Below are 11,663 nucleotides of genomic sequence, written 5' to 3'. Positions count from 1 at the left end.
AGTAAAGGAGAAACAAAAGCACCATTCCTCCTACAACGCAAAGTGTGAACTTCTTCGCTTACATGCGACACAGACCGTTGGACTCCGTACTCGTTCCTGTATGTACTCCATAAGTACGTATCACATTACGCACGCCTAATCAATCATCCATCATGTGGCGCAGCGCCGGGTCATTGCGCGGCCGGCCATTATCGTGGCTTGATCATACCCGGAAGCTACAATTCTGAACGGAGCATGTACTCAATTCAATATCTCAGGAGCGAGCTTTCGACGTCCTAAAGCATTCAGCCACACTTAGGCTTTAAGTCTATGATGATATAAGCCCGAAGTAAACCCCTTCAGACCTATCCGAAACGTGACGAGTGCGCCACGTTCTTGGACGTCTCACATATCTCGGATCCTGTCTATTGGACCGATTCCTGTCTAATCTTCAATGCACGTGGTAGCAGGTTGATTGTGTGTATCTAGGTCATGTCCTCCTTTCACCGAGGCTCACGACAAACATGAAGCTTCTAATCAGTCTCCATAGTATCTCCGCGACTGCCAGAAGGCTTTTCCGTAACTTGCTTGCGGATTCCTTCCATAAATGCCTCAACTGCCACTCCTCCCCCTAGAGGAACACCCCCCCTTCGAACAAACCCTCCATTTTCCACTGGAACCTTCAGTGCCTCGCTGATACTAGGCAAGCCGCCGTCACGGATAGCAACAGTAAGACTGCCCAAGCTTTGAGTGAACTGTGGGGAGCGCAACACACGTCGTAAGATATCTCTCTTCTGCTGCAGATCGAGAGATAGAAGAACCGCCTGCGCCGTCTCTGCATTGATGTCGGACGCAGGTATGTCATCAATGTTCTGCGCTAAAAGAAGAAGCGCCGGCGGGAGAAAGTTCAGTAAGTTGTCGACTTGGTCGTCATCGGCGGATTCAATCATCGGAATTGTTGATGAAGGCGACAGCAAGTCGGCGAGCGTGGTGTAAAGGTATTCTTCGCTTTGAGACTGAGTGTGCTGGTTTCCTCCTTGAAGAGAGTTTAAAAGACCTTGGATCACCGAGGATGCGTCCGTCTGACCAGCAGAAGCCCTATTACAGCACCCATTATCAGCAAGTTTGAAGCGTTTACGCTAAAAGAACAGCCTAGATAGATAGCTTGTTTTCAATGCAGGAAACATATGCTATTGTTTGTGTTCTTGAGCTCGCAATCTTGTAACAAAAGTATGCATTCCATAAACGCCTTGCAACGAGATTGACCGGCGACACCGAGAAAAATATAAGACATGATGCTGAAAGAAATTAAAATCTCAGAGAGATGTACCTACGCTCGGCCACCATCTGCACCCCCTTCACGGGACTCTTCACCTTCCTCGCGAATGTCGCCGCCCGTTGCGTCGAAACCAGCGCCGCCGCTGCCGTGTCCACCGTGATGATCACTGGTGTGGTGCGATCCTTCTACATCTTCCATAGTGGCATCGTCATCGCCATCATCTCCACCGCTTTCGTTCGAGGGCAGGTTGGCAATTTCCGTCTGTACATCAACTTCCTCTCCTTGCAAAAGAGTATTCACAATCTCTCCTAATTTCAAGTCTCGGGGGCTGAAATATGCAAGATCACGCTCGTTCTGGCTCTTCGATTGTAGCCAGAAAAGATATCGCTGTGAGCTGGAAGAAAACTTTAAGACATAGATACGCCCGTTCGTGGGCGCCCGAGTGTTTTCTTGGGTAGAACGGTACGGAGTGAAAGTACCGTCGGATGGCACCATTACTAAGTCCAGCTCAGGATCCGTAAGTGCAGCAGATCGAGGCCGCCAGCAGAAGTGGATAAGATCATCTTCTGAGTAGAGATAAATATAACCTGGAGTTGATTTGGGCTTAACTTGGGGAGGGTTGGCAGAAGTCTGGGAAGCAACAGTAGTCAGTGTTTGTTTTGACAAGCTTCTGTGGAAGGTTTGCAGGCAGTTGCTTATACTACTCACATCGAGATCGCAGATTCCCGCCTTGAATGTGATTATGGGCGCTGCTATAGACATGGTGATATTATTTTGTGCTGATCGAAGGTAGAAGGAAAATAGGTCGGGGATGAGGATTGTTGAGCTTGATGAAGTTGTGCGGCTAGGTAAGCTTGCTGTGGTACGTCAGAAGCTCTCGTTCTCTCAAAAACAAGACTGCATGTAATGCTTTTACCGTCAGCCGTAGCCCGAAATCTTGCACTTTGAGAACAACCAGCCAGCCGTAACCGGCCAGCCAACCACCGCCCGGCAATTCGACGGCCGAATGTGCACTAGCGCATTTCGGTTAAAGGATAGGGCTTTCGGTGCCCACAAACCCTCACGATTTCCCGCTCTGGGCCGCACCAAGTCAACTCCTCCGACTCAACAACTATCATCGTCGACAACACACCCAATTCTTTCCGGACACGTTCTTCGTCATACAACGGGCAAATATGTCGGACGCTCAGACGAAGAAGTTTGGAAAGGGCGAGCGGACGATCCCTCACCACAGCCAGAAGGCTCAGAAGTGGTATCCCGTGGACGATGAGACGCAACCCAAGAAAGTCAGTAGCCTTTGAAAGAAACATTCCGGATGAGAATGCAGTGCCTGCGAATTGGATGGGATTGGATTGGAGCAAAAGCCTCGAGATGTGGGTGGTTTTAGCAAAGACACGAGATATTCGCTTCACCGCAGCCAACAATTTTTATGCGACATCATACAACTTCCAAACCAGCTCAAAAGCCGAAAGACCAATCCTTCGACGTCCTACAATTCATCAAGACACTGCATTTTCAGCCGGTATGGTATCGATTCGAACTCGAGCTAACAATTTTATCTACAGGTCCGCAAGACCCTCCGCCCCGCCAAGCCTCGTGAAAGCCTCCAGCCTGGTACCATCCTGATCCTCCTCGCTGGTCGTTTCCGTGGCAAGCGCGTTGTCCTCCTCAAGCACCTCCCCCAGGGTGTCCTCCTCGTCACCGGCCCCTTCAAGATCAATGGTGTCCCCCTCCGACGGGTGAACGCTCGTTACGTGATCGCTACCAGCGGCAAGGTCGACCTCAGCGGTATTGACTCTGCTACTCTCGAGAAGGTTGCTGCCTCCGACTACTTCACCAAGGAGAAGGCCCAGGAGAAGAAGACCGAGGAAGCTTTCTTCAAGCAGGGAGAGAAGCCCGAGGTGCGTTCAGCTTCACGAAAGGGTTTGGGTTGGAATGCTAACGGAGATATCTACAGAAGAAGAAGATTACCAGTGCTCGCGCCGCCGACCAGAAGGCCATCGACCAGTCCCTTTTGGCCACCATCAAGAAGGAGCATCTCCTCGCCAGCTACCTTGCCACCAGCTTCAGCCTCCGGACAGGCGACAAGCCTCACGAGATGAAGTGGTAATTTATGACAGTTGCATAAGGGGTTATGTTTTATTTCGAATTTGATGTGCCAAAAAATTTTCTGCCAAACAAAAAACTTTCTTTTATCAACACATGAGAAAGGAGGATTCGGCGTTTGCAAATGGGCTTTTTGTCTCTCCATACCGTGTTGTGGATATGGGTTTGGAAATGGAACTGCGCGAGTGGGGATATAAAAAAACTATCATTTGCACCTGCTATGTCTTTTTTTTTTGTTAAAAAGAAAAAGAGTTCTTTCACATGGGCTATCATGAGACACATGTAAACTCGATTTCGGATGTCAGCAGCTTCCAAATGCGTTAGATTTTTTTTTTTCTTTGTGTGAGCTGCTCTACATCCAAAAACCGCACAATGAGAATACAACCCAACTTTTCTAGTTCCTTCTGTCTATGATTATAATAATGAAGTTCAAGATACGCTAAGCAATTGCAACTAAAAGACACATATCGTACATAATCATAAGCTATATCCACATCAGGCTTTGCCGTTGCCGTTGATTCTTCTTCTTGTCTTGACCTTTTCCTTTGCAACGGAATCCCCCATATGATCCCTCGCCTCCTGCACAGCCTTGCGAATCTTCGTGTCAATATCCAAGTCTGCAAGCTCCGCTCGCACATCCTCCTCAATCGTCTCGCTCTCATCAGCAGTAGATCCACCCAACCAATCCAAAACTCCCCATGCGCCATAATTCCCATCTCCGCCTGAAATCACATGCATTTCCGTCCGACGAGCCATTCCACTTAGCAAGAATCCCAGAGGAACCCTAGAGTAGCCGGAGTGCGTCCATGTTTCTTCGAGAGACACAAGTCCGAGGAAAATCATGTATGTTATCATGTGAAAGCGGAATAGGGCCGCAGGCAAGTAAAGTGGAACGAACTTCCACAATATATAGCAAAGAGGGTGGTCGTAATGCGCCGTCAAGGGCCAGGGTGCTCTTAGGCCATGATACCAGGTTTCATGGAAACGGTTGACACGCAACCTATCATTGTGCAGGACAAAACGATGAATAGCATAGTTCAAAATCTGAATATGATAAGCGACCATATCAACGAAAAATAGAAGGGTCAACAAACCTCCCTAACAATGAAGCCTCGCACTACATCAATCGTAATACCCCAAGGATACGGCAACCGCACGGCAACCTTGATCAAACTCCGTCTCCGAAGTAGCGTCGTCAAAGTAAACTCCATAGCACCCTGCACCGCAATACTTAAAAAAATATTGAAGAGCGACCATCCAATAATCTTCAATTCCATGCGACTGATTTTGCGCCGCTTATGGCCTGAGGGTAGCGCAATCTGGCCTTGCGCTTTTATTGAAGAAGCTGCATAGGGAAGGATAGTGTCGAAAGCGAAGAAGAAGATTGAAGGCGCAAGGTAAAAGACTAGGCGGATCGCGAGGGTGCCAAACAACTCGACTCGGAGTGGAGAATGCGACAGGACGAGGGTTGTCCATGTCATCCAGAAGAAGAGGAGATTGAGGCTGGTGAAGAGCATTGTAGCGGTGAGGATGTTACTCCTTGTTCAAAATATATTTGGAGGCGTATAAGACAGTAATGTATATTGGTTATAACATTGTCTGGGGTAGTCGAGGGGGTTTTGTGTACATGGTTGATATTGATGAATCGAGATGGAGCAAGGTCGCGACTCGTGACGTCAAGGTCAGCAACAATTTTGACGTTGCGACTGGAATGGTGAATTACCGTATCAATACGAATCACAGCCAATACACGAGAATTATCTATATATTTCCGGCCAGCCTATGTAATCTTCCGTATTGATTACAAGACCTATCAGAACATCTAGAATATCTAATGGAAGAGCTTCTTTACTTCGACTGCTAAGAAGAAACACTTACGGAAGACGAAGGAAAACATGACCAATGTCTAATCACGCTTTTCATAAACTGCAATATCACAAATGTCTATCATCTATACCCAGGGCCAACGCTTAAACAAAAATCTCAGTAGAAAMCCCAAACMCCCCCGCCATGCCATCAATTTTTTCCTCATAGGTACAATCTTTCGTCAAGTCATACACGCAAGTCGTAGAAGTATATTTAGCCTCAGGCTTCACAAAACGCTGATCAATCAAAAATAATCAACGGCTCATTCCTTTGCGCCCTCCAAAAATTCGCCCTCTCTCGCCACTCTTCCGTCAGCAGATTGGGCCATGCCTTGAGCACTTGCTCCGAGAACTCCCACGACATGACATTCAGATAATCTCGGCCCCAGATCGTCAGTTGACCCAGATCCTCAGTCTCGTATACAAACGTACACACTTCAGTAAGAAATGAATTTGCAACCGCGAACCCAGCTTGAATCAGAGAGTCGCGCAGCGTTGGGGATGGAATCAGATCAATATAAGCATGATGTGGCGTCTGTAACTGCAGCAAAGTCGGTTGTAGTGCCAGCGGAAGCGATGGTCCTATCGCGGCCAAAGTTGATAAATGGAGCTGCGGGTTACTGATAATATTCAGATCCAGCACAGGCGCTAGTTGGAGATGCAAGTCGCGGCGGACGACAGCGATGTCCTGCGGAAATAGTGCACAGAAAGAGTCCGGTCCCGTGGTCGGTCTTGATCGGTGTCCGCGAGTTCGGTACTCGTGCTGTTCCTGGTATACCTCGTCGGCTTGACTTTCGGACGGGGATTTTACAATGTCATCTGCTGCGGAATCATGTGCAGAGTCGTACAGCTCCAGGGAACGAAAGGGGCTGGTTGGATATGGTGACGGACTTGATGGCATGATCACAGATGAGGGAAGGGATGATGCATGTGGTGATGAGAGCTTGCTGGATGATTTGAGCGCTCTGTTTTCAGCCCTTAACTCTTCAAGGTCTCGCCTCAGTCGCTCGACTTCTTCGGCATGTGTAGAAGAGCGTTCTTTGTCTGCAAGCTCCAAAGTTTTTAGATGCTCTTTCCGGCGTTGTCCTATCCATAGTTAGAATGACGAATTCAAATAAGACAGCAGGATCATTTACGGAACAGTCGTTGAGCATTTCTATTGTACTCCCTCTTCTTCTCTGCTTTTGACGAGTCTCCTGAATCCGACATTTCTGAGGTATGTCTGATCACTGAAAAAGTGCCCATGGATCGATCAATAGCTCGCGACAACTATCATGTAGAGTTCTCCGACTTGCTCTTACCTGAGCAACAAACTCTGATTGTTCAATATAGGTAATGTAGGCTAGATTCGGGATTTATACTCGCCACAAGTGAAACAGGACGCCAACACAAAAGCAACAGAATCCAGAAGAATATATGAGAAATGAGACAACGAGACTTAGCTTCAAAATTCAGGTCGCTAGGATACTTTTCAGATTACTGATGATTATTATATACAAAGTTTGGTTATAGGCGATGATGTAGTTGATCAACGCAGCATAGTTAATGGGGGTTTACGGCTGATTCGAGCCGTGCAGTGCCTCACTACTCAACTCTAACATCCGTACGCAGTGGCTCTACCCATTGGTACCTCCAGACATACTCGGTCAAGCCGACTGGACAGCAGACACACCCAAACGATAAACATCTAGTTAGTTCTTCTCTTTTCTTTTCTTATTCTTCCTGCTGCGTTTAATCCTTGCTCTTTTCACCCACACTACTGACTAATAGCCTACTCGTAGTTTACTTAACTAAGGTATGTACCGTATGCGGGTCTAGTAGTGTCGGCATTAATCAGCTCTTCGGAAATATGTTTACTTCTAGAAGACGTTTTGACTTAATTATTTAATCATGTGTCATATATTGCCAATCCATTTTTTTTCACATTTTTTCTTGCCGTTTTAATGAGAGCGTGAGCTGCGCTGAAAAGTTAGTAATGGCATTGGTAAGCAGGAAATCTACCAGTTATTCGCCTTAGGGCTAGACACCGGGGGTCCGGGCCATCGGGTTGCGAGTATTTAGATGACCGACTACCCGTGCTGCACAAAAGTCGGTAAGGACGGATCTATGAGAAATGAACGCTTTATTTCAATCTGGGGGGACAGAGTTGGAAGATATCGTCTATTCATAGACAGTCGGATCATGTATTTGGAACGAATGTCTTAGATTAACGCCTCTATTGAGGCTAATGTATCTCGTGACCGTCCAAGAACTCAACTGGCGGCGGACGCCCTCCGACCCGGCGTATAGGTCAGGTATCATCTTCCACAGCCGAGAACGAGGATCCAAAGACGAACACCAAGACAGAGAAAAGAGGGCCAAATGCAGGGAAAGCCACGAGTTCGGGCGAAAGAAACTAGAGATTTGTTTGATTTTGTAAGATTACATCACTTTCCTCTCCTCCATCACACCACCCCAGGCTCCTCGGATATACATGGACCAGACCGTTTCGTGCGAAAGGAATTCACTAGCCCTAACCGCTAAGCATGCATGTACTGACATGCAGGACATCAATCTGACCGATATTTGCTTCTTCTTTCACACTTTTACGGTGATGGCATATGCCACTACTGATATGGTAGTACTATCCATCATTCATGGTTTTTCCATATTAGGAAAATGGGACTCTCGGGAGTCTCAGCCCTGCGAATGATTAGACTCATCAACACACATACCGCTCATCGATCAGCTACAACTCTATTCTCTATATTCTCTGAAGAGCCATGGAGTTCTGATCAAGACACGAGCGAATCAAATATAGTTTCCTTTCCATATCAAGCCTAGAGTTGTAACCAACAACTATAATAGCATAATTGCTGACTCACGCCATTTACATATCCGACAATTGTTGACTCACTGCTCATCGGTCCAGCGCATTGGTATCGAATCGATGCCACCTACACCCCTTTGAGAGGTTTATCGCCGCTGAACACACGCTGGCAGGCGAGAAATTTCTTCGACGCCACCGCTAATTTTTAATTTCGAAAGGACCACGTATCCCCAAAAGTGTGAGAGGCGCCATCAGGTAGTAAGTAGTACTTCATGTATGTACCCGGATCCCAGGAGCGTTTAGTGGTCACTGGCCAGGGATGTCAGGGTTGGTCCACGTGATGGCCACATGGTGCACATCTTACGCTTTGGTTGATCGGTGTGCTAGTCGAGAACCTTGATATCATCTTAATACATGTAGTATACACAGACATATATCGGGGGCGAGACTTGGGGATGTATGCATCCGAACCCAGGGATACAGCGGCAATGTCATTCAAGTAGTGACTTTATTCAAAGTAATTTAGTATAGATAACAACACACCACTGAATGTGTCACATATAACAAACCAATCCTCCCAAGAAAACATAATCCATATTTCTGTATAGTCGCCAACCCATCAACTCCGTAAATCAAAAGGTTTCAAATTATGATACTCTTTTCAGTAGCGTACAAGCCTTTCAACACTTTGAGCTGTCCAACTGCACCGGCTTGTTTGTTTGTGGCAATGCTAGGCAGGTTCACGATCGCACTTCTGAGTAATGCCAGTCCTGCATGGCCCCAGAATCCGATAATGCGCTCCGCGGAAAACCTCAGCATCGCATATAACAGGTGGAAATGTGTTTCTTGAAGTTCATTCGGCGGGATCGATACCATTCGCGCCACTGTTCTCCAAAATATATGATTGGGAAAGGGATTTTTGCGATTGGTCTTGCCAAAGTTGCGCAACGTCACGGCTGCAAAGCCTCCTCCTAGTCCTACCATCCTTTGACGGTGGTCTCCCTCTGACAGGAATGGCCCTCCAGCCTCGATTCGTTTCCAGCCCAACGCTTGCTTGCCAGCGGCCGTCTTCTCATCCCCATAGAATCCCCACAGCGCAGGACACGACGCTCGGTACTTGGCCCAAAACACATCGGAAAAAGCATGCCCCTGAAAACAAAATTGCTCGGATGAGAAGATTTGGGCGACAACGACTCCCAGGGGCTCTGCATATTCGAGTTTAATGCCCGCTTCGTTAATCAGCTGCAAGACGACAGCCTTGACGAATATGTTGAGTAAATAGACAAATACAGCAGATACTTGGGCCTTGTCCTCTGCCAGGCTCGCGATTTCAGGCGCGTTGACGAAAAATCGACGGGCATCACAGGGTATAGGTATGTCTTGAGATTTCCGAAGTATATCCCTGATCTCGGTTACCTACGACGCGGTCAGAACTCGACTGTAATCATATGAATTATTGTAGTGGTCAACTTACCTGACCCTTATTGGCAACTGTCCCTTGACCTTCTCTGAGCTGTCCAATGCATTTTGTAATGCCACGTCGATAGTCTCCGATTGTGCTTTTCAACGTTGGATTCTTCTTACCCTCGGCGAGAACGAACTTTCGCAACTCTTTCAAATACTTGTGTAGTTCAAGATATTGTTCCTGTGCCTTGACTTCCTCCTGTGTCACGCCTTGAGAACCGCCAAGTGTCTGTCGTTTTTTCTCTTCCTCCTCTGCCCTCTGTAGCTCAGCTTGGCGTTGTTGTTCTTTTGTTTCCGCCTCCTCCTTTTCGCGTCGAGCCTTTTCCTCCTCGGCGTCCTTTTTAGCTTTAGCCTCAGTTTCAGCCTTTTTACGAAGCTCCTCCTGTTCCCGGGCGATTCTCTCTGCTTCTCGTCGAGCTTCTTCTTCTCGTTTTCGTGCGGCTTCCTCTCGTTCCTTGCGCTCGCGTTCGAGTCGTTCTTTTTCTGCCTGACGACGGCGCTCTTCTTCCTGCCTTCTCCTTTCTTTTTCTTCCTCTTCTCGTAGATGTTCTTGTAAGACAATCTCCGCTTCGCGACGATGTCCGTCGTAGTAGTCGTATGTTTTTTCTATAGCCGCATAATAGAATTCTTGGTGTGCGCGATCAATTTCGTCTTCCTCGTCCTCTTGCGCTTGCGCTTGGTAATTGTATACCCGTTTCAAGTCTTCATGATGTAATCGTATGGCCTCGAGGTCTTTAGCGAGGTCAAAAACGAGTTGTCTTGAAGGGCTATCTAGCGATTTGCCGACGCTCCTCCTCCCTACCATAATGTCGTTCTTGAGGACGCGAGTAGGCTTTGAGTCAATAGGCTGACCATCGGCAGAAATATTCAAGGCCGAGCTCTTGGAATGGTGGTGGCAGGACGAGGATATCAATGTAGCGGCGAATAACGGGAGTTTTCTAGTAGCTGGAGTATGGCATTTTGCTCACGACAACTTGGAGCTCAGAGTATGAGATCGATTTCTTGAATCCGTCTTTTTCTTTGCAATCGCGATTAAAGCAAGCCTCAATGTGTCTGTTATTGCTATCTTGGTTAGCTTTTGTATGAGGGACTCGACCAAACTTGTCCATACCTACAAACGTGAATATGAGGTCAAGGTCAGGACGGTTTAATTATTGCAGGAGATATCCGTACCTTTTTTATTTTGTGGTTATTGCCTGTTCAAGAAAGTGTTGAGTGCTTCAATCTTGTCGTTGTCGTTGTTTCTTGAAGGCTGGAGCTATTCCATCGCGTTTTGAAGTTGTTTATAGTGAGCTCATTGGCTGGCTTTGGTCTTTCCCGACCTTACGGCTGCCGGCGTTTGCTTTGTTTGCATCGGGCGCAATCTCCCCGAGGAATCGCCAATCCCAGCTCACTCTCCGTTCAGTCTGACTTTTTTAAACATCATGAGTCGATAGATCTCTAGTCAATGGTTCTTGTATTCTCATTTAACGAGCAAAATTTCACCGCATTGTGAAGCACTGCTCAGTATGACTTCTTCTCACCATGGGTCGATGACTTTACCATCTTGTTTCATGGTCACGTTACAAAGCACGGAGGATGACCTTGAATTTAGCTGACCGACCTTGAAACATGTTCCCAATTCCGACTAATTTGATTATGGGGGCGACAAAAGATCTCCAGATATGGATATGCTGTTTGCATTTTAATGATGGATGAATAAGTATACGTGCTGACTAGAAAAGAGCAATATGGTATGTTTCATTGTATCTTCAGCAATTGCACATTATCTCAGACGGAGACCCGTTCCAAGCAAATCTTGATGAACACCCTCCAGCGCTCACTGCTTTCACACTGCGAGGCTCCATAGACATGCGCGGGTCCTGTCATCCCCCACCAGCGGAGCTTTCCCGTTGAGCTTTGACAATCTCGGTTTTGACAGTTGCTTTGTGTTCTTCGCATCAATATTCTCAATGATAGGCAATACATTCGTTTCATATGCTATACAGACAGGCTGCTTCGCATCGCATATTCGCAATGGGAATGGTTTCATCGCCGGTCCAACTTGCCCCCTGAACGCAATGTTCATGCCCCTCTATGATCTGGGGTCCACAATAGCGACTACTGAGACTAATGAGTAGTTGGCGTAGTTACAGACCGGAGCACTAGTCCCCTTTGGGCA

General features: G+C 47.2%; 4 protein-coding genes across 4 annotated transcripts; 1 reads left to right on the top strand and 3 right to left on the bottom strand.

Annotated features, from left to right (window-relative positions):
- Positions 1 to 512: 512 nt before the first annotated feature.
- BHQ10_001618 (uncharacterized protein) lies at positions 513 to 2,020 on the bottom strand (the record flags this gene model as incomplete). Its single annotated transcript, XM_040873674.1, has 3 exons — positions 513 to 1,077; positions 1,314 to 1,888; positions 1,967 to 2,020. 3 exons carry the CDS (start codon positions 2,018 to 2,020, stop codon positions 513 to 515), a joined length of 1,194 nt encoding a protein of 397 aa, XP_040730123.1.
- A 413-nt stretch (positions 2,021 to 2,433) lies between these two features.
- BHQ10_001617 (uncharacterized protein) lies at positions 2,434 to 3,368 on the top strand (the record flags this gene model as incomplete). Its single annotated transcript, XM_040873673.1, has 3 exons — positions 2,434 to 2,544; positions 2,824 to 3,159; positions 3,216 to 3,368. The coding sequence occupies 3 exons, from the start codon at positions 2,434 to 2,436 to the stop codon at positions 3,366 to 3,368; spliced, it is 600 nt and encodes a 199-aa protein (XP_040730122.1).
- A 491-nt stretch (positions 3,369 to 3,859) lies between these two features.
- BHQ10_001616 (uncharacterized protein) lies at positions 3,860 to 4,881 on the bottom strand (the record flags this gene model as incomplete). Its single annotated transcript, XM_040873672.1, has 2 exons — positions 3,860 to 4,408; positions 4,459 to 4,881. 2 exons carry the CDS (start codon positions 4,879 to 4,881, stop codon positions 3,860 to 3,862), a joined length of 972 nt encoding a protein of 323 aa, XP_040730121.1.
- A 589-nt stretch (positions 4,882 to 5,470) lies between these two features.
- BHQ10_001615 (uncharacterized protein) lies at positions 5,471 to 10,307 on the bottom strand (the record flags this gene model as incomplete). The annotated part of the gene is made up of 3 exons (XM_040873671.1): positions 5,471 to 6,315; positions 8,746 to 9,454; positions 9,513 to 10,307. The coding sequence occupies 3 exons, from the start codon at positions 10,305 to 10,307 to the stop codon at positions 5,471 to 5,473; spliced, it is 2,349 nt and encodes a 782-aa protein (XP_040730120.1).
- Between the last annotated feature and the right edge of the window lie 1,356 nt (positions 10,308 to 11,663).

This window comes from Talaromyces amestolkiae, assembly GCF_001896365.1.
Source record: "Talaromyces amestolkiae strain CIB chromosome Unknown scaffold2.1, whole genome shotgun sequence".
Lineage (NCBI taxonomy): Eukaryota > Fungi > Ascomycota > Eurotiomycetes > Eurotiales > Trichocomaceae > Talaromyces > Talaromyces amestolkiae.
The sequence above is the reverse complement of the archived record's forward strand: the minus strand, read 5'-3'. Positions and strand labels throughout refer to the sequence as shown.